The 23,680-nt window shown below is 35.4% G+C and overlaps 2 protein-coding genes across 3 annotated transcripts in view; one reads left to right on the top strand and one right to left on the bottom strand.

Annotated features, from left to right (window-relative positions):
- The first annotated feature begins 2,543 nt into the window (after positions 1-2,543).
- Positions 2,544-14,828, top strand: txndc5 (thioredoxin domain containing 5). Its single transcript, XM_026200810.1, has 10 exons — positions 2,544-2,843; positions 3,793-3,945; positions 4,143-4,248; positions 4,399-4,495; positions 7,847-7,962; positions 8,054-8,140; positions 10,155-10,304; positions 11,003-11,085; positions 11,775-11,904; positions 13,220-14,828. Exons 1-10 carry the CDS (start codon positions 2,665-2,667, stop codon positions 13,340-13,342), a joined length of 1,224 nt encoding a protein of 407 aa, XP_026056595.1. The 5' UTR covers positions 2,544-2,664; the 3' UTR covers positions 13,343-14,828.
- The window catches only part of bmp6 (bone morphogenetic protein 6), a 51,618-nt gene continuing 42,135 nt past the window's right edge, over positions 14,198-23,680 (bottom strand). The window contains exons 5-7 of one of the 2 annotated variants that reach the window (XM_026200809.1): positions 17,114-17,190; positions 16,836-16,946; positions 14,198-16,728 (exon numbers count right to left, since the gene is read on the bottom strand). In XM_026200809.1, the coding sequence (XP_026056594.1) occupies positions 16,579-16,728; positions 16,836-16,946; positions 17,114-17,190 (338 nt within the window). In that variant the 3' untranslated portion in view covers positions 14,198-16,578. Of the gene's footprint in view, positions 16,729-16,835; positions 16,947-17,113; positions 17,194-23,680 lie in introns of both variants that reach the window. The other variant, XM_026200808.1, reaches the window with a different exon arrangement.

The following is a 23,680-nucleotide window of genomic DNA, read 5'->3' as shown; positions in this document are numbered from 1 at the left end:
TTTTGGGCCCCTAAACATTAGATCACTTACACCCAAAGCAGTTTTTGTAAATTAAATGATCACAGATAGTAGATTTGATGTAATCTGCTTGACTGAAACCTGGCTGATGGTAAATGATTAGTATATTGGTCTAAATGAGTTTCCTCCACCAAGCTGCTGTTATGAGCTTGAGCCCCTTAAGACTGGTCGTGGCAGCGATGTTGCAAAAATATATCGTAATATTCTCAATGTTACTCAGAAAACAGGATACAGGTTTAACTCAGTCGAAATCCTTATGATTAATGTTACACTGTCAGAAATGCAAAATAAATATTTTTCGTATCTCTTGCTCTGGCTACTGTGTATACATAGACCACCAGGGCCGTATACAGATTTCCTAAAAGAATTTGCAGATTTCCTCTCAGACCTATTTGTTACTGTTTACTAGCGCTAATTGTTAGAGATTTTAACATTCATGTTGATTATAAAAATGATGCATTAGGACTTTCATCTACTTACCTAATAAAATCTTTTGGAGTCAAGCAAAACATTACTGGGCCCACTAATTGTTTTAATCATACACATAGATTTAATTATATCACATAGAGTCAATCTTACTGATATAAATATCTTACCTCAAAGTGATTATGTTACTGAGCATGTCCTTGTATTGTTCATGCTGTGTATTACTGATATTAACTACATGGCTGCACATTATCATCCAGAAAGAACTATGGTTCCAAACACTAAAGACAGATTCACAAATAAACTTCCAGATTTATCTCAAATGCTTCTGTGCCCATAACTACACATGGACTAGAAGAAATTACTCTTCTCTAATACATTACAAGCTGTTGTCCCCATTAAATTGAAACAGGTTAGAGAAAAACCTACTGGGCCATAGTACAGCAGAAATACCCATTCTCTCAAGAAAAAAAAAAAAAAAAAAAATATAGTAATCTTGAGAGCAAATGGGGAAAAATGGTATGTCCAGCTATAGACCGGCTCTAAAAGCTGCCAGGCTTATATAGAAAATAACCATTCAATCCAGGGTTTTTATTTAGTACAGTGCCTAGATTAACAAATAACCAGACAACACCCAATCTTAATATTCCCTCACAGTTTAAAACCTGTTAACTGTCACCCAGCCCCTCGGTGGGCCACCAGTGTTTACTTCAATATATTACAATTAAATCCTAATCTAATCATGACAAACTATATACAGTATCGTTGGAAAGGTTTAAGACTCCTAAATAGATATTTTACTAATATTGTTTTGTTAAAAATTATATAGGAAAAGTGATACATTAATTTATGGCAAGAGTGCACCCCAAAAACCTAAATCATAACAGGAGTTCTGACCTTTGTCAAAAAAAAGTCTTCTTTTTTTTTTTTTCTCTATCACACTTTAGAAATCATCAGAAATTATGTATCACTTGAAAACACAAAATCTCAAAATTCATCCTTTGAAACCCATTTCAAACATTCAATTCAAACATTGCATTACCTTGAAATTGGTGCATCAAAATATTGTTACAAAATGTTTTCAGTCATGAATTATAAAAATGTAGGTTTGGAACATGCACTTTCAAGTCTATGTTCAAAAATGTGAGTGACAGTTAACAGGTTAATATTAATGACTTTATGAATTTATTTACTGATAAATAATTCACTGATTGATAACAAATGTAGATTCTAGAGCATTTAATACATGTACTTCAACTTAATTTATCTCACACCCCAAAAAACTGCAGTGGTTTACAAATATAGGACATAAAGAGCTAAATAAACGTATCACTGCATCTAATCCAACAGCATGTTTATAAGATCCTGTACCCACTAAATTAATGAAAGAGTTGTTACCTTTAGCAGAAGAACCGCTTCTCAATATTAATAACTCATCATTATCTTTAGGTCACGTCCCAGAATCATTCAAGCTGGCGGTTCTCTTATTAAGAAACCACAACTAGATCCTAGTGAACTGGCAAATTACGGACCCATTTCAAATCTGTTCTAACTTTTTTGTCACAAGGGGATAATATGTGCAAACTTTCATGCAAGTCAGACAAACAATCTAGAAACAATAAATGACTAGTTTCTGGTCACATCTGGGTCTATGAAACATAAATGAGCTTAAATGACCAGAAACAGACAGCAATCTGTGAGTGAAACATTTTGAGTGAGTTGAGTTAATTTAAAGGTGCTCTTCTGTGACTGTGACCATCATTACAGATAAAAAAAAGACAAAAACTACACAATATGGCTACATGCATTTTATTGTAGCTACATATTATGTCACAGATAAGCTACGTAAAATAATTCAATAATAAATAGTATATAAATATTTATAAAATATAACCATATATAATAAAAAGTGTCTGTTGATACAGATAAATGGTGTTTTTTTTTTAGAACGCTTTATATACACCTAGAATTGTGTTGTGATAATGTGTTATGTCGAGAAAACCAGTGAGTGCATGGCTCTTATCAGCCACCGTACACCGGTGCCCCGTCTGCGCAGCGTAGAGAAGGACGCCTGCGCAGTCCACTGATCTACAGCTCATACGGCTCGTTTTCACAGCTGTGCTGGTCGATATTGATGTTGTACAGATTAGCTCTGTCTGTTAGCGGCTCACTAACTCATCTAAACTCGTAGCTCCGCTTCATTCACAGGCCTGCTCAGTTATGATCATGACGCCGTTTTTAGCGAGTTTTATTTATTTGGCGCTGTTATGTAACGTTAATAGGATATGCTGTGATAATGACACAGAAGAGGATGAGCACGCCAAACACACATACACGGTGGAGATGTTCAATGATGCCGTCTCTATTGCTCCCCACTTCGTCATGTTCTACGCGCCCTGGTAAAACTGAACACTTATAACTGAATATTTTCATTATATTGAGATATATATAAAATGTTAAATGCAACGAGATCAGTGCCGTTATGTTGGTTCTGAGTTGAAATTGCTTAAATGTTTGAAGTGATTCCATTAACTCCATTAGCCACTTTAATCTACAGAGACACTCTTATAAAGTCAATTTTGGACGAAGTTTCTAATGCACGTTCATATAAAGACACGAAGGACAGCTTTTTGACATTGAGTGATGATAACAGACTCTGATAAAAAGTTAAATTCCTGCAGTCATAAAAGTTTTCGTGTACGTGGCAGAACATGAATAGCCGTGACATCAGACATCACTTCCTCATCTTAAAAAAAAAATAAAAAAAGTACAATGGTAGTACCATATGGTCTTTTAAACGTGATGTGGTAATACTATGGTAATGCCAGGATGTTTAAAAATAATAATAATGATAATAATAATAAATCTTAAATGACCACATTTCTATCTATGCAGTGGTATATTACCATTTTTTTCTTTGATGGTGTTCAGTTAAAACAGCCCCAGTAGGACTACTTGAGTGGTCAAAACAAGAAGAAACAGACACAATCTGGAAGTGATTCTAAACCACTAAACAATATTCTTGAATTAATATACCATCACAATCTTAGATTTTAAACTATCCTTTTTGTTTTTCTTCTGATTACTGTATTTTATTTTACTTTTTGTTTTTATTTTATATTCATAAGTTAGAAAAAAAAAGTTTTATATCTATAACGATTCAGATTTTTGCCTAAACTTAAAGCTAAAGCATTTTTTATGGAGTTTCTTTATTTTGTAGTGGCTCATCGCTCTTATTTAATGAAATAATAATAATAATAATAATAATAATAATATGTGAGGGAATAAAGTAATAATAAAGTAATAAATAGTATGATAAAAGTGATTGAATATGTTTGTGGTGTGCAGGTGTGGTCACTGTCAGAGGCTGCAGCCGGCGTGGAATGAGTTGGCAGATAAATATAACAGTATGGAAGCTCCTCCAGTGTATGTGGTGAAAGTCGACTGCACAAAAGACACAAAGTTTTGCTCCAGTGAGCATGGGATCCGTGGATACCCCACGTAAGCATTTTTTCTCTTTTAGTACTGTAAATAACTAAAAAGGTGTTTCACTTATGCAGAAAGTCAGTAAAATGATTTAGATGTGTAAAAACATTTTATGTGCGGGATTTATAGTCACTTGACAGTCATGTACCTAAGGTAAAATTTCATGTGGTTTGATTAATCATTGACTGACTAACTTGGTGTTTGTTTTACAGTCTGAAGTTGTTTAAACCTGATCAGGAGGCTATAAAGTATCAGGGCCCAAGAGATCTGGAGGCGCTGGAGAGCTGGATGCTAAAAACCCTTCAGGAGGAACCTGAAGTAAGATCATAAAGAGCTAAAATTACTAGAAAAAGTATCTTATGCTTAATTTTAAAAGCACTTTGTGAAGTACATGGTCATGGTTTAATTCTAAAATGTCACAATATTTCAGCACTCATTCTTATTTTGTCTTTCCCCAACTCACCCCAGGAACCCCAGACTGAACCCGAGCTGCCCAAAGTCCCTGAACCCAAACAGGGCCTGTATGAACTCGCAGCCACAAACTTCAAATCACACATCTCTAAAGGTAGTAGCCCAAAACATCTTTTAAAACGATTATATTTATGGATGCAGTCTAGGAAAAAATGCCTGAATACATCATGACTATTAATACATTTGAACATTTTAGCTTTTTCTGTAGCTAACTACTTTTTCCATCAACTAGCAGTATAGCGCGATTAAACGCTACCTTCCTTTTGCGCTCTGACTAGTGGACGTCCGATATTGTTTTTTTCACAGCTGTTGCTGATATCTTGGAAAGCAGGGGGGCTGATATAAAGCAGATATAAATTTATTACATTTTCTATTTATATTTAAGATATTTGAAATCATTTGACAAAGGATTAAAAAATAAATGAATGAAATAAACATACATACACTTTAGATAACAAAGTATTTTCCACAAATATAGTAATATTTAATAAAAATATAATTAAAAAGGAAGTGTAACACTGTAACTATCAGGGCACTCAGTATTGTTTGTGTGCATTGGGAATCATATTTTTCAAATAAAGCCAGGGTAACACTCATTTTACATGCAGTACACAGATAAAATGACATGAAATCATGAGTTTAACATTTAAAGCGTTCAACCGACCGTCAACCAGGGAACACGTGATCATGCTGGATAAAACTGCACACTTCATAAGATCTCACAGCTGGATTTGACTAAGTCTGCAAGGTTTGTGAAATTAAATATTCATTAGCCATTAAAATATTTGCTTAAATTTAGGGCTGCACGATTAATCGCATACGATTTCCATGCGCGTCTCGTCAGTAAACCTGGTTCTGTGATTAGTACTAAATATCCATCACCTGCTTTCAAATGGAGCGGCACTTACTACACAGAGCCGTATTTCGCTGACAAGCTATGCAATACCGCGTCATACTCGCAGATGAATTGCATGCGGTTATGAGCGCGATATTCCGTAGCTTGTCAATGAACTACGACTCTGCCTCAAACACATTGGCAGAGCAGAAAAACGTATCGGCTGATATTAGAAAAATGCAAAATATCGGCCGATATATAGGTCTTTGGGATATATCGGTCGACCACTCGTTCTGACCATAGACTGTTCTGACGAGTCACGAGCCTGTAATGCATTGAAGCAGCGCACGCAGCATTGTCTTCTGACTAATCACAACCATCTGTTGTGATATGACGCATCACACAGCTTTACAGTCTTTCCAATGACCATAGATTTTCTGACGATATTGCAAGGGATGTACAGAATTGGATATTTCATATGAATCAACTGCAATTTATGTAAAACAAAGATTAAAAGACTTAAAGCACATACTGTACAGGAGGGGAATAATAGCCTAACTGATACATTTTTCTTCTTTATTGCACTCTAGATCAAATGTCTATTTTACAATGAGGAACGGTCGTAATATAATCTGTCCTTCGTTAATGCTTGAACTTCATTAACCTATTTGAAGCGCACTTGCCATCCAGTGATTGCAAAAAGCTATGTTACATTTTAATAAACAAATAATCAGTTTTAAAATTGTTCAAAATTCACAACGAAATACAAACAATAAATACAGTTTTTTGGCACTCTTTAATGCGGGAGGCACGATCGATTTAAGCGCCTGTTCAAATGGCAAGTAACCCATTTAATCTTTCTCTTTACTGCTATAGTACATGGTGAACATTTTAACATCAAAATGTATCTTATAATGGCTCTTTCCACTGCATGGCACGGTTTGGTAAAGTTCAGTTTTGGGGTGTTTTCCACTGGGTACAGTACATGATATCTGGTACTTTTTTAGTACCACTTCGGTTGAAGTTCCAAGTGAACTGATCTGATCACGGATTGGCCGGAAAAAATTATCACAACATGCATCACTGAACTTAAGACAAACCCAACAGAACCACTATATTTAAATAAGTACAGCCAGCGAAGGTTCGAACATGGCTGTTTTAAATGAGTGAATCTTTTTTAAATAAACTTTAATTTTCAAGAATTAAAAGATAAACTAAATTTATTCCTTCATTTAATAAAAATAAACAACACAGAATTTTTGAGACAAACAATTCATAAGGCTATTTTAAGAATAAATTTGAATAAATTAAGTTGTTTTATGCATTCAAATGTTACAATAAAACACATGGTGAGAAAAAATAAAACAGTTTGTAAGGCCCTAAGCATTCAGTTTCTTTGTTTTGTTGTAACTTTTAATAAATTGATGTGAAATTGTATGTTTCATGATTTTAATTAATTAGAAATGCTTTTTAATTAATACTATTTAATTTAACTATTAAAATGCGGTCCAGAAAAATGTAATAAGAAACGGCGTAATACAGAAAAATTTTAAAATAATTTTTTTTTTTAATGGATTTCATAGGGAACTGCACAGGTGAACACACTCCCACCAGCAGACAGAGCGCATACATTTGAAACCCTACACCAAAACTGTAAACCTCGAAAACTGATCAGCTGGAAACACAGTTTTTCATAGTCGCACGCAGTAGTTTTCATTCGCAAATGGTCGTACTCTAGAGCCCTGGGAAATGGGGTATTTCTTGAAAAAATCTTAGTGCTAAGAGTAGCATCTGGTAAAAAAAAAAAATATTCTTCATAAAATTAAAGAAAAGATCCTAGTAAAGATAAAAGTAATTCAGAAAGCATCTTAACCCTTAAAAAAGGTCTTACGGTCCAAAATTGTTTAGACTATGGACGAGGACTTTTAAGAGGCTTAAGCGTTTCTTTAAAATGGATGAAACATGAAGATGAAGAAATGTGTTTCAATGACCACCCATCCGGGATTATAATTGGGGTTAAGTTATTCCCAAAATGTTTTATGACAATAAATTTGGCATCAGAGGTGAATTATGGTCTTAGCTTTGGTATAGATTCAGCCCTGTTCTCATGCACCCTTGTAATGTTACAGGTTCTGTTCGTTAGCCAAAATAAATGATTCCTGTTTGGAGGAGAGGCAGGAAATGATGCTCTGACTTTGACAGAACTGTTTATGTTTCCCACCTTCAGATGTTGGAAGCACATGTTAATGTGGTAACATTGCTTAACCCTAGTAGACTGCTCACCAGAAGTTTTTGTTATACATTTTTATTTATTGTATACATCGTGCTAAATGAATATATTTCCACATCTCATAGTTGTACTGTGTGTATACCCAATGTACACAATTCATGACGTTTCTTGTAACATCATATGGTTTGTGGGTGGCATCACTGTTGTGTAGATTGGCTGTGAAATGACACTGTAAATTCTCTTCTCTTTATGCATAAATGTGCAGCCTGCAACACAGTCTGTGATCATTTTGATCAGTTATGAGTTTTTATGCGTTATCTTACTTCAGACACGGATTCTCTTTCATTTTGAGGCTGTAACGCTGCAATTCACCTCTACAGGTTCTCACTTTGTGAAGTTCTATGCACCATGGTGTGGGCACTGCAAAGCCATGGCTCCTACATGGGAACAGCTCGCCACCAGCTTCGAGCATTCAGACAGTGTCAAGATCGGCAAGGTGAGAGAGGCCATTGTGGTTTATCTCATGTTTCTTTTATATTTCAAACTGACTTCGGTTTTCTGATATTTACATGTTTCGCTTGCAAAAGGTGGATTGCACACAGCACTATGAGGTGTGTTCAGATAATCAGGTTCGTGGTTATCCCACGCTGCTCTTCTTCACTGATGGAGAGAAGGTAAGGAAATCTGGTGGCATAATTTCTTATATGTATTAATGTGTATACATTATACTTGTCAAAAGTTTGGGGTTGATAGGATTTTATTTTTTGAAAGTCTCATACTCAAGACATTTAATTAATTCATATATATATAAAAAATTGTAATGAACTATTTTCCATTTTAATGTGTTAAAATTGAATTTATTCTTGCGATGGCAAAGCTGAATTTTCAGCTCTCATCTTCAATGTCACACAAAAGTCACTTAGTTATTTAGTATAATTTTGCCAGTAAAAGTTTTAGAATTCTCATCATATGGTAATGTAAAAAAAAATGAGTATGTGTGTGTATATATATATATATATATATATATATTTGTGTACGTGTGTGTGTGTGTGTGTATATATATGTATAGATGCATAAATATGTGTGTATATATGTATAAATGTGTGTGTTTATGTATGTATATATATATATGTGTGTGTGTGTGTGTGTGTGTGTGTGTGTGTGTGTGTATATATATATATATATACATACATACATACATACATACATACATACACTAGGGCTGTCAAAAAATAGCGTTTTAACGACGTTAATTAGTTTTTTGTCGTTAATTACATCAAATTTTTTAACGCATTTCACGCATGCGCAGTGTGACAAATTATTCAGGTCAGGAAAGTCTCGTCGATCTCAGAATTTTCAAGAAAGTAAAAAACAGCGGCGAGCGGCGCGACGAAAACACAGAAGAAGCTTAAGGTTTTACCCCAGTTACTCTCAAATACATTCATGCCAAGCTCGATAAACAGAGACGACTTTGGTAGTTGATACGCTGGAGCTTCTTCCTGTTATAGCGTCCTGTGTTTCACACAGCGCATGCGCAGAACGCCTACATGCAATGCAGCGAAAAATTACAGCTGTTTGAAAAAGCATATGCATTTTTACTTGGTTTTACTGGCACTTGAAGCCTTCAGAACGTGAAAATATCGATCCTAAAGTATTGTGGCAGAGCAAATGAACACCTCCCAAAAACAAGAGTGCCCAGAGTGCAGAGGGCGCATGTTTGTGTTTCTGAGTTCATTCTTTCGAGTTTCTCTATGCATAATTTCATAGATATGTGGCTATATTTAACCACTGGTTCACCTAAAACTCTTACACTATGTGTAGTTAAATGGCATGGTTTGATATAGTGCTCAGGTAAATTTGATTAAGTAAATGTTAAACTTTTGAAATTCTGAAAAAAAGAACCACATATTGATGAATCCATACATGAAAATTATGTATCTGTGTCCTGTTATTTATCTTTTGGTATGCATTTCAGAAAAAAAAAAAATGGTTAGGATTCAGGTGTAATTGCAAATAGTGATTAATCCTGATTAATCCACTGAAAATTCTGATTAACTTGATTAAAAATGTTAATCATTTGACAGCCCTAATTTATACGTATATATACGTATATGTGTATGTATATGTATGTATGTGTATATACATACACACGTGTCATATACATATATAAAATACTTTTTTTTTTTACCATGAAAATAGCCTAAGATTACATTAGATAAAAATATACTACTATTCAGTGTCATGCAATCCTTCAGAGATAAGTCTAATATGCTTCTTTTTTATTACCATTGATACTGGAAGTTGCTTAATCTGCTGCTGTTTTTATTTTATTTTTTTATGGGAAATGTGATGAATGCAATGTTCAAAAGAACATGTTGTCATTATTTACTGCCCCTTTTGATCAGTTTAATATGTCCTTGCTGAATAAAAAAAAAAAAAAAAACTTACCCAGATGTTGCCCTTTTTTTCTTTTTCTTTTCAGATATTCTATTGCTTTTTTCTGTGCTTCCTACATCGTCGCAACCATGAACCATGCACTATTTTTCACTTGTAAAATTGTAATGTTCCCATATAAGTGAATCAAATTGTAACTAGATGTTATGAATTAAGAATGGTAATAAAAGTCTTATAGTAGTCACAGTTAAACTAAGCAATAACTGTAACTATGCACATGCTGTGTGTTTTTAGGTTGATCAGTACAGAGGAAAGCGTGATCTGGACTCATTTAAAGAGTTTGTTGATAATCACGTAAAAGCTGCTGAATCTAAAGATGAGCCTGTGAAAGAGGAGGAGCATGCTCACGAAATCCCACCTAGCGATGAACCTGAAAAACAAGAGGTGGGTGTCTGTTTTTGTTTTCACACAACGCAAATTTAGTTTGTAGTTTCCTAGTTGGAACCATCAATATTTAATTCGTTTGTGTGTGCAGGCAGATGTTTGAACGGCGAGCTGCAGAATTTGGCCTGTAGACACAAATCTGCATCTTGAAACTGAGCTAGTAATTATGGGCAGAGCAGCTATTTCCTCCTGCTGATGCAAATGTGCATGTGTGCGTGCGCGTGGGTTGGTGGGCCGGAGTGGAACTTAAAGAGCTGTTATTTTGTTTTGTTAATTGGCTTTCCTGTCTAAGCTTTTCTTTTATAAAGGGATTTTGGCTGGATGGAATTGTTGGATGGCTAAATAGTGTCCCTCAAGAGCTCTGTTTTAGAGTTCTTTTTTTTTTTTTGTTGGAGGATTATTTTAAAAGATTGTGAACCATTTATGGTTCCCTTGAGATGAGACCTTGCTCTTAAACAAATGTTATGTTCAGAACTGGTGTTGTAATTAAGGAAACCATCCAGTGAGGGGTATTTAAACTTCAGCAGGATATGAACACCTGTGGGAATTCTCTAGGGGTTTTACTATGAGTATGATCTGCCTTATGAAACATCAGTGCTAATTGACACATTAGTTAACAAGAAATTTGATGTTTAAGTTAAATGCGTACAAAATGTGTTGCCACTAATTTTATTTTTTTTTCTTTTTGTTTCTCTCAGTCTAATGTTCTGGTATTGACTGATAGCAACTTTGACGAGACTGTTGCCAAAGGACTCTCCTTCATCAAGTTCTATGCTCCATGGTAAGTGTTAGCGGTGTTTCATTTCTCATTTCACATTGGTACTTTATTAATAGTCTAGTAGCAGTGGGGCTGTCTGTTATGACAAATAATTAATTTTTAATAAAAAAAACAAACATATACATTTTTTATTTCCAGTTAGTAATCAAATTAAACTTTTTATTTTATTTTTTTATGCTTGGTTAGTTTTTTGTTTTCCCGTTAAATATGTAAATGAGCTATATTGTCTCAATCTTGATCTTGAGACTTGTTGTCTATCTGAAAATGTTCTGATTGGCTTTAAGTTGTTGAATGTTGAACGCAGTTGTAAAATGCAGTCTATTCAAAAATATATGTATTGTTATTATTGAACAGCTTTGCAGAATTTTTTTTTTTTTTTTTTTTTTGTATTGAGTTAGTTTTGAGTTTTGAAATTTTTTATCGTAATCTTTTGTGTTATTATCACAAACCTTTTGATTCTCCATTAAATAACCCTTTCGATCTATATTGCCAAGCCCTGTGCAGTGACAGACACGCATGTGTTTGTGTGTATATCCACTTGCGCGCACACAGTGTACTCCCCTCCTCTATCTGTTCCTCTTATCATCTTAATGTTTCCTTAGTGGCTGATCAAAAGACCCGCCACTCCCTGATTGGCTGAGCTTATCCTCTGTTGTTCAGCGACTCACGCAATGTGTGTTTCTGTATTTAAGGTGTGGTCACTGCAAAAACCTGGCCCCTACCTGGGATGATCTATCTAAAAAGGAGTTTCCTGGACTGGCTGATGTGAAGATTGCTAAAGTGGACTGCACCGTGGAGAGATCGGTCTGCAACAGATACTCTGTGAGTGCAGCTCATTTAGTCTGGATCTCAGTCACATTTTTATTCCCTGATGGGTGGCAGCAAGAGTAACAAGTAGGGATGTGCTTGAATAGTGAATCTGTATTCAGAAAGGCACAGAAAACTAATAATGCATTCTATGGAGCCACTAAAAGGACATGGTTAGCCGCTTGCTAAGGGTTGCTTTTTAAATGTTCACTCACACATAAACAGAGAGAGGTAAGGAGAGATGACTGATAGGATGATGACGAATGATTTGCACATCCTGAGCACCACTGACAAACATCTAATCTTGTGAAATGTGTGGGAAGTACTGCCACTCTGTAGTAGAGTAGGCTACGTGTGAACGAGAATCTGGAAAGTGAAAGTAAAAGGCAAACGAGCAATCATAATTGATCTAAATGTCCTGCATATGAATAACATCTCCCTGATTCCCGTTTACATACAGGATAATTACCCAACAATATAATTGTAAGAGAAAGCCTTGCAATATATTTTTCTTTTATATTTCGTATTTTTATGGCCTTTTAGGGGTGTCATAGTATAGTACACGTCATTACCTTTCCGAATACCGGATTCAGTCACATCCCTAGTAAACAAGTCTTGTGGATGTTTGAGGGATGGGGTCAACATAACTTCATATTAGTGGCACTTTTTTTTTAAGCTTGTTCCAAAAACTTGTGTGCTGCCTTTGTCTACAATGAATGGAAAATGTAACAAATGTTTCTATACAGGTTTCAGTTTAATTCCATCTGAGTCTAGTTACAAATCCTTTCTTTAATGATTTTTTAAATACTTTTGATGATACAAAGTTCTTTTTTTGTTTTTTAAGTACATACACAATAAAAAGTTCCAGTTTTTAATGGTTTATTAGTGAACATTTAGATCTGATATTTTAGCTGCTTTTTGCCTCGAAAGCTGAAATTTTGTTAAATTATAAACAAACTAAATTATCCTCATAACTAGACTGATTTGGAGCACTCTCGGCATGGTGTGACTCAATGTGACCAACTACTTCCATCTACACTTTGAAGTGTGTATCCTATCCACACTTTTCTATCCTTGAGTTGAGAGTGGCAGTAAGCAACAAAAATGAAGCAGGTCACATAACAAAGCATGATGGATCTATTCTAGTACATCCAGATTATATGCAATCATGCTATATAGAACATACTTATTTCACATTTAAAATAATATTTCAGACCAACGAGAGAACAACAACAAATGTTGCAGTTTGGATGCATTTTGGCTTGGCTTCATGTTTAAATCCTTCACACAGTCTAAATGTCTGTAAATATATGGTTATTGTTCCCTATAGGTGCGTGGATACCCAACTCTCCTGATGTTCCGGGCGGGGCAACAGGGGGAGGAGCATAATGGAGGGCGGGACTTAGAGAGCTTGCACAATTTTGTCATGAAGCATGCGAGAGATGAGCTGTAACTCCCTCATTTTCCACACAACAACACTATCTACATTTACCATACAGTCAAAAGGACTTTTTTTCTTCATTTCTGTCCCTCACCTGCTTCCACATGATAAAATGTGAATGTACATGTCATCTCAGATCAGTTGACGAGATTATTAGCGATTGCAACTACAGACTTTTGATTTTGACTTTCTCCATTAAAATAACAGTAGTATGATTTCAAAAAGAGCATTACATCATTTAAGGTGCATATTTTGTCAGTTATATTTGAGGAAATTCAGCTTAATTTGCTATCAGCTGAGAAAATATGACCTCAGGGAGACTTTTTTTTTTTTTTTTTGTTTTTTTTTTTTTTATACCTCCAATCAATGTAAAACATTATGAGATACACACTTGCAAACAGCACTTTGACCATGTACGGGGTTTTTCTGTTGGAGTTTCAAATGTTTCTGTTGTGGTCTTAGGTTTTGAAATGGTTGTATAATTCAGAAGATTAAAACAATTATGAAATAAACCAGACTAAGGTAGTTTGTTAGCTAGACTTGGAGACCTGTTTAAACCAGTCAAGACCAAGATGGATTAGCTGGTTCAGATAGTTGGCCATAATTATCTAACCAGGCCAGTCTTAACAGGTTTGATGGCCAGCAAACCACATTAGGCTGGTTTAACAGCTTTGATTAATTTGTCTTATAAATCTTCTTAAATTTTCTTATAGGCATATGAATGGGGTAAATACATTTAGACATATCCCCAATATTGCCATTATGTAATCCTTTTTTCTTTTTTTTTCTCAACACTCAGCAAAGTAAAACAATGCAAAATAGATAATTTTTTGCTGTATAATGACGGTTTATGGAAATATGGTTTACTTAACAGTAAAGGTTGTGAAAGGTTAAAGCATTTATGGTACAGTATTTTTTTTTTTTTTATTATTATTATTTTGCATTTTTCCTTTGATTAGGTTTGTCTTTTAGACTCTGTTTGAGACACACTTTTTTTCTCTCTCTCTGTAATTCAGTCTTTATGGCTTTCACATGCCGGTCAACCACTTTTAATATTATTAGTGAAATGCTTAAAACGCTTTGTGATGGTGAAATTCAGAGACACTAGCGTCGCCTGGTATCATTGCTTGAAGAATTCTGATAGACTTGTATGTGTTCTCTGATGCTCTCCAGTGGTTTCATTGACTTAAACAAATGTAATCTACATTTTTCCTTTCAAATATTCCCACACTGAGATGTTTATTTTTCTCTTTTACTGGATCTGAAAGAGAAGGAAGGGAAAAGCAATCAGAGAAACCGCATATATTCAGTGAAGTCTTTATGGGAGGCACATGGTCAAGGCTGAACTCACTGAAAAATGCAGTATTTTTGTCCTGTGCGAGAGGGGTACACTCACTCTCTGGGTTGTTGTTGTTGTTGTTGTTGTTTTTGTTTTTGTTTTTTTACAAAAACAGCCATTTTGTGACACATTTCATAATAAAATGTCTTTTTCCAAAAATAGCAGTTTTTAATTTTTCCTTTACTTTTGTTTTATGATCTCTGTGCTATAAGATTCATAAAAAGGACAATAAATAAACTGTGAAATGTACAAGTATTTACACAAGCTGGTTAAGACGTAAACAGCAGTTTATGGGAGGTATGTGATATAACTAGGAAAAGGTACAATATTTGGAAAATTTTTATACTTTTACTACCCTCAAATTCAATTCTTGCTGCAGAATTTGAGTACAGATAAGCCTGTTGACAACCAACAGTACAACTCAATACCATAGTGATATGGCCACTGTCAATGTGAACCAACAGTTAAGGTTTGGCTGGCAGGCATGGTCTTGTTGGCTTATTGGGGTCATGTGCCAGTGAGATGAATGGAAATGCAAACAGCATTAAAATTTGACTAAACGTTACTGAATTATTTGGTTTTAAGTATTGGTATAAAAATTGAAGTGATTATCGATTCTCAAATTACATTGGGCAAATACAAATTATATATTGCAACAATGCTGATAATAGACCTATGTTGCCTGTCCAGCAAGAGTTTTGTACCATTCAATGGCTCACAGTGAAAAAAAAAAAAAAAAAAAAAGAATGGACAGCTGCAATCAAAACAAAACAATGTTTGACAATAAATAGACATGAGATGGTGGAAAATCTACAGCCCATGTGAGTTTGATGGCACAGAATACAGTTTTGTCACTGAAAAACCTTGGATTATTTGTAGGTCCTTGTGTATTATGGGAAGTTTTGGATGCAGGCCATCCGAGGTGCAGGTGTTGCAGGGAAATTATAGATCTGCGGCATCAAATAACAGTTCCATCCTTGGAACGGCAGCATAATGGTTCCGTTCTTTGAGTTCTGTTGAAGTGTGTAACCACTCGCTCTGACTCACAGATGCAAACCACAGGTAGTGCAGAGCAAATATTGAGAAACTTAAAATAATTAGATTTTTTTTTTAGCCCTAAAATAGAGTCCTGTGGGTTCAAGTGACTTCATCAAAAATACACAAAGCAGTAGAAAGTTTCCTGTTCTGATTTCTGTGCTTTGGGACATAGTAATTTATAAGTTTCCGATCTAAAAGAGGTCATATAATGAGGAATCAAAGTTTCTTTTGAAATAAAAAAAAGCTACAGTAACTTTCAGAACTCAGACTGTCTATTTATATTGGGGAGGAAGTTCCTGAAAGTTGCAAAAAAAAAAAAAAAATGTTTTGTTCTGAACTTCTGGAACTTTCAAACATTAGAAAGATACAAAGTCTAGTGTTAAAGGCAAAGCAGCAAAAAAAAAAAAAAAAGTATCCCGTTTAATTCCAAGGATCAGATTGTGGGTGGGGAAAAAGTCACAAAGAACTGATTTGACTGTTTTAGTAGACCTTGCTTAGAAAATGAAATTATAGTGTTATGATGCAACCCCTTTAAATATTTGATAAGTGAAACATAATTTTAAATACAGACTGCATTTTAGCTCATAATTTACATGATCTGTATGTGTCTTTGTTTCAGACTTAAGGCTTCAAGTTCATTTTCTGTTTATAGATTCACATGAACATCCTCTTGGCCGTTTGTAGGATCCGAAATGTCACGAGAAATGGCCATGTGTGTAAAAATGAGAAGCAGCAAACTTGGATCCACCGTCGAGACATTCTCTCAGTTTTTTTTTTCATTATGCTCGCTTTTCGCATCTGACTTTATTTCGTTTTGTCAGTCCTGTCTCTGCGGTGCAGCGGTCGGGCAGGGCGACACGTGTCCCTTGTGTCAGTGGCAGCCGCATGCGCGCACCACCATGTTCTTGTATTTTTTCAGAATGACGTTGGAGTTGTCGTCATAGTAGAGCACGGAGATTGCATGCAGTTTGGTGGGAGCGCAGCATGGCTTTGGAACGTTCTCTGGATTCATCAGATGGACCTGAAAAGTGGAGCAAGATATGTTTTTTTATACTCACTGCTGTGAAATAAATGTAAAAAATACTATTTCTGTTAGGTCTGTTATTTATTTTGTAAAGCAGAACTCACCAGTGTCTGTACTATCGCATGATTAGTAGCATTCATATGGGCGTTTAGGGGAAAAGAACATTCTCCATCACAGTAGTTTGCTGCATAGCCCTCAGGTGCAATAATCCAGTCCTGACAAACACATATATTTAAATCAAAAGGGATGCTCAGACTAAAAATAATCTTAAAATAGATTAAACACTCATTCGGGATAATTATTAATAATTTGTTTTCTATCCAAACAAACAACCACTGAAGGCTGATCCAGTTAGGATTATGCAAATAATCTTCATCTTTACCTGCCAGCCCAGTTCTCTGAAGCTGACGTACAGTTCATGCTTTCTGCAGGCCGTCTTCTGATCACTGCTGTTGTAATCTGCTATATACAGAGAAGAGAGACATCAACGGCTGCTAAGGCACAGTATAACATTCACATTTTTTTAATTTAATTTTATATTTTCAAAGTAAATTGGTCTTAAAGGGACCCCTTGTGAAAAAGAAGTGTGCTTAATTGTAAGGCATAGTAAAAAATGCAGTTGCAGATCAAATAAATACACATTTAAAACGTACTATGTAATAATGTTATTGTATATGTTAAAGTTAAATATTGGACTTGAAAGTACAGTTGAAATAATGTTTTAATAGTCTTTTGTTGCACTTTAAAGAAGTACACTTTGTTTTGATGTGTTGACTAACATACAAAAGCACAGGTAAAGTTCATGATTATAATTTGAACTGTTAACAGTGAGTTATTTGTGTGCAGACACATAGGTGCTTAACTGTAAACTCAAAAATCAAGGTTTAAGCACTCTAAAAATGTAACCGATGCATTTTTGTCTTCAACAAAAATGAAGGGCCATGGTGCAGGAAGAGGAAACTTCTTTGGCCAGAGAGGTCTTTTGAATGTCTGGAGTCAATGTGGTGGTAACATCACAATAGATGCTGCAATCACACAGAATGGGGTCTTCCACTAGCATGCCAAAATAGGTCCTTACAACACCAACCAGATACGTTTTTTAGACAGACTTAGCAGTGCACAGACTAGATGTCTGGTCCCATTATTCCTGAACCTCCCACAACACTCTCCTTTCCTTTCCTTACCCCTTCTGCATGGCAGTTGAAGGTTTATGACCCTATGTGTTGTTTGACCTAATCAATGCAGAGTCTGTGTAAGGATGGATTCGCCATTTGAGAAGATCCTTCTCTCACTGTTTTGCAAGGGAAGATATTGACTGTGATATTGATGAATTGGACATACCCAGCTATATGAAGAGATGATGCTAAGGTGTTTTTAACTAATTTCCACAAAAGCTTATGTACTACTGTATATTGTATTTGGAATACGTTCTGATTTTCAGTTCAAAATGCAGCCTAATTGCAAGGATGTACTGAAAGATTTTACAATGTGGTGCGAAATAAATATTTTCATGAATGGGCAGTACTTGTCTCGTGTCTCGTTTTTGGTACTTTTGGTGTTCATATACTTTAACAATATCTAAAAAAAAAAAAAAAAAAAAAAAAACTGCATCAAAAATAGAAATGTAAAAAGTGTTTCAGATTGTGCCATATGGTACCAAAATTAGGTTTTGTAAAATTATTGTAAAGTTTTGAATGAAGTGCTTCATTTTGCAAAAGACCTCAGATGTTCTGATGTGTGTGTGTGTGTGTGTGTGTGTGTGTTAATTGTGTGTGTAGTGTTTTCACAAAATGAGCCTTGTTTTTAAAATTGTGTTGTAAAAAACTGTAAAGTGTATTATTTCCATAATAAGTACTCTTTCCAAATAAACCCAAATTGCAGCATGGCAGCCTCACTTTTTACCTTCATTGCATACAATGAAAATAAATAGTGACTGGGGATATATTTTTAGCCTTACATTGTCTTTGTGCTACATGTAAGAAAGTCAGTCGTACAGATACAGAAGACATTTATTGCCAATCTGCTGAAAATATTTTGGTGCACTTTTAACCAACAGGGTGCCTTAAAATTTCCTGTTAATCATGTCAGTGTCACAACACATTTGCAGTGCAACATATGTGATAATGTGTCCAATACAAGTCACTGTCAACAACATTTAAAGGTTTGTTGTTTTGTTTTTTTAATAATCTGTGCTGCCCCACCCTTGTGTCCTGTTAGCTGTATGTCAGCAGCAGGTAGGTTTGGGTTTTCTGAAGGGGAAGGTCATCTCTGGCACTGACTCTTGCTCTGAATTCAAACTCTGACACATTCTTTCCACTGGTGTGCTCATATGTACTTTTTTTTTTTTTAATTTTTGCTAAGTGCAGTGGAGTGGGAGAGGAGAGAGAAAGCTATGATATCAGTTCAGACCAGCTGCATTCCCTTCCTGTTTTTTTTGAATTCCCTTCCCAAAGAGCAGCACTTTGCCCATCCATAGATCAAGACATGTCATTCAAGACGAGCAGTTAGAAGAGGTGCCACTTCTATAGCATTCGACCAAACTTACCCTCCAATCCCATAAACAACACACTTTTGCCTTTTCTGAGAACATACTTGCTGTTACACTGTTTGTTTTCTTTTTAAACAAGCTGCTGAAGCCTCCCTAATGAAACCATACTGTAATTCATTACTGTAATGACATTATGATGTAAGTAAATTTAATTTACTGCTCTTGTAAAACAAGTTAAAAGGATATGTTGATTCAACATGACAACGAAAATCTGTTATTTAATACAGCTAAGAAAATCAACTGATAAATGCACCTGTTAGAATAAATGTTTAACACTTTAATTGTGTATTTAGTAATGTACAAATGTGTGACACAACAAATGTTTTTTTTTTTTCCTCCCCTGCTTACAGCACACACATTTTTTTTCCCCCTAAGTTTGTACAATGAGATCACATTTGCAGGAAACACATTGTAGGACATTAGATGAAAAACGCTCTAGGGGGTTGTCTAAATTACACTAGCTTATGACAGGGGTACCCCAGGGCTCAATACTTGGCACCTTTCTCAATATACGCAATAAATGCAACTTAGCCAGCCTGGCAATTCAACAAAATATAATAGTCCATCTGGGCACAATAACACTAACAACATCCAAGTCAGTCATTAACCTGGTGGTAGAGTTTAATGAAGAGCTTAACATTACCCACTACATTGCTAAGACTGCCTAGCCAGGCAGATCTGCATTCTTCAATGTCACCAAGATCAGATCGTTCCCCTTGTTTAAACCCGTTGCCGTTTTAAGACTGGACTACTGTAGTGCTTTATTAGGCAACCTTCCAGCTAGCGCAATGAATTCAAAAGATCCAGAATCCAGACCAGTGGTACCATCACAACCAGGCATCTTTCCAAAACATTCACACCCACTTGTTGGTGAAATGATCTTCGACACTCCACCCGAGCAGCTGAATCCCTTACAACAAGACACAGGACTTCCCTGAGCACTTGATATGCAACCATCTACACTGCAGAACCCTCTGACCCTCACAACACTGTACTATATATTTACTTATAGGTTGCTTTGAATAAAATGATCTAGTGAATAAGTTAAGTAAATGAACAAGAATCAAACCCAGCTACTTATAATTTAACTAGACATTCTACATATGCAAATGAATTATACAATTTACACAAATACTTTTCTGTGTCAAATGATACTTGATAATGCAGAAAGATAATTATTTAACTAAAGCAGTGGTTCTCGATATTTAGATTGAACTAAGTTTGCATTGCATATGTCCTGTGTTTAAATAGAATTTGATTATCTTTGAAATAAGTGAGTTTTTTCAATATAATTGCAAAAACCTTTCAAATTTAGGCAAATTGAACACATTTACAAAAGGGACAAATGCCATAAAATGGGGGAACCTATATTCAGCTAAAAAACTTTCCTTAAACATTGTCTATGAGTAATGTAGAGTAGAAATTAAGGCTGTAACTGAAACCACATGGTGACTGTGTAGGCACATCTCTGAGGTCATTCTAAGTACTCAACAATCATCCAGTGCTAAGGTGTTTCCCACTTTCTCCTTTATGAAGAACGTTTGTTCAGTCCACTGTTGATGCAACTGGTTGGCAAAAGCTTCCTGGTCCTAAAGCTGTCATTTTATTTGACCAGTAAATGTTCATGTTTGCACCACAGCCAAGCAAAGTTTGTCCAAAAAATGGCAGACAAGGGCAACCCTTTTGAAAGCAGTTATCATTTCCCATGATGCTAATGGTAAATACTGTTGTGAATACAAGTAACTATTGTAGTTTACAGTAATTTTCATGGCTGAAAGAGTCAAATATATTCCGTATCGACTGCAGATTATTTTTAATAATTTATCTTCAAACTATAGGTATTGGGTTTGAAGCTTGGAATATAGTGTGAAATCTCTGGCCTTTTTTAGCCCCCAAAATAAGACCCCTTCTTGTATTTCTCTCACTCTGTCTGGCAGGACTAGGGTAAATATTTACTGAGATAAATCCGCCAGCAGGAGTGGCCCCCGAGCTCTCCCGAGTGGCCTTTTAGTCAGTCCCCCAGGGGTCTCCTTCCTCTCTGATCCCGAGCAGTGAACCTGTCTTACACAGACCCCCAACTGCGACATTTATAGTCAAGAATGTTCTACACCTAACCACAGGCCTGAGAATGAGGCCAAACTACAACCCAAGAATGGCAGATTTTGACACACTAGTTTCACACACACACATACATATGGGAAGTTGACATCCTGTGGTGTGACATGCTATACTCCATCTATTTTAAACAGAATTTAATACTAAGAATATTCCACTTTTTAAAGTTGTTTGACCATCTTCTTAAACGGGTTGATCTCTGGAAACCTTAAGAACATTAACTGGGTTATATTTCTCTCCAAAAATCTAAATGAAAAAAATATATATATATATATATATATTGCTATAAAAACAAAGCCATTTTTTAGGATCAATACTTACTACCATTAATATTATGCCATAGTTTCTGTTTCGTCTGGACTGCATTCATTACTGAAAATTATGAGAACTATAAACACACTGTAAAACACTAGATTTATAATACTAATGGGTGTTAGTGTTTTATTGATTGTTTGCTTGCAAATTTTAATGATTTTAAAATAGGCCTCATCTTTATGCACAATAACATTTCTTGACTTGAAACTATTTTTGTGAGATTCACCCAAATATGATGCATCTGTGTGTTCAACATAAATGAGAAAAAAACATTTGTAGATAAATACAGTGCATTAACATACACAGGTTTTGATAACCTCCATCTTTTCTTTAATTACTGCCACTATTTACAGTCAAGGGCTCTTTAGGAGTATAGCAGATATTTAGTGTGGAGTTTCATTGAGTGTAAAGGCCAGATTTGTGGTACCCCATAAAGTGCTTCTCTTCCTGCCTGTAAAATTTAATGCGACACTGTTACTGCTGTGAGTGGGTCCTGTGGGCCTCTGGCCTTCGAAAGAGGACCGCTGCCCGCTTATCAAATGTAAGAACGCCCATTATAAGTAATTTAAAGTTATAGTTCACATAAAAATGAAAATTCTTTCATTTAATAACGTTTAAGTTGTTCCAAACCTTTAAGTATATATGTTAGCCATACAACACAAAAGAAGATATTTTGTTGGAAACCATACAGTAGGCAATAGCCATTGATTTTCACAGTATATTAAAAAAATCACATATTGAATAATATACAGCATTATAGTACATTGGTCCGCATCAGTGAAAGAACACAGATGTTAAAGAACCGTTAAAAGAAACAGTTATATTAGCTTTATGAGCTGTTTAATTTGACAGGTACAGCCAAAAACTGTCAAAATCATATGCCAAGGTACACATGTGGTTTCTTGACCAAAAGACAGATACATGTTAACTGCAACGAAATCTGAAAGACCCTCTCTCACAAAAAGCTACTCCTTGGAGCAATTACACAGTGACATTCCTGGTGGTGACGGCATGCTGGAGTAATGGACACGGTGTTCCGCATGGAATAACATCCATCCCTGAAAGAGCTGAGGCAGGGAAGCTGTCTCACCCCACTCCCATGATGACATGAAAGAGAATGCGAGTTCTGTCTGCATCCATGTGAAGTTTATCTCTCTTCCTGTCTTTCATCACTGTGGTTATTAAACCTCCATCCCCAGAGCTCGCCGATGTCTAATTACACCAACGGTAAACAAAAGGAGGGTTGAGGGAGGGGGAGATGAAAAACCGCAGCTGGACAGTGCCATGTTATTATAATTCTTTAAGCGATACTGTTAACGTGGTCAGGCATTTTAGCCCAGCACCTAATAACAGCTCGGAGGTAATTACAGGTCTAGCACTGGGGCGGCACATACTGAGCTGAGCTAGACGCTTGTTAACTTCCCTCAGGCCAAAGGCTGGCAAGTTCCCCCGCACCTCTAGCTGAGCATTAGCTCTTAATGTGTTGTTTTGTTTTCACAGATCACCAAAGCTTAAGAAACAGTGTCAAACCTCTAATCACACGTTAATGTGCTTTGCCTGAATTGGAAGCTCATAGAGACGGAAAGAATTTTCAAAGGGTGAATCTCCCAAAACCTTTCAAGAGCATGTCCGGGTTATATATCAGCTCAGATTCAAAAGTAGTAAAAAATAAAAATACAAAATGAAGAACTTAAATGTCCCGACACACAACATATACTTGATAAGACTATAGATAAGGGTATGTTTTTAATTAATGCATTTCTACCAATCATCACATCAGTGGTATTTTTCTAATACTATTTTAGAATTTATTACGATTTAGAATTATTTTTTTTTATTTTAGTTTAGTAATTTTTTCATGAGCTTTTGTCATTTGAAATATGTAGCTTTAAGTGATTTTTATTTCAGTCTTAGTTAAATTTTATTTATTTATTTGTTTTGCTAGTTTAATTTAGTTTCAGTTTTCCATGT

The sequence above is a fragment of the Carassius auratus genome, chromosome 24, assembly GCF_003368295.1.
Source record: "Carassius auratus strain Wakin chromosome 24, ASM336829v1, whole genome shotgun sequence".
Classification (NCBI taxonomy): Eukaryota; Metazoa; Chordata; class Actinopteri; order Cypriniformes; family Cyprinidae; genus Carassius; species Carassius auratus.
This window is presented reverse-complemented; position numbering and strand designations above follow the sequence as displayed.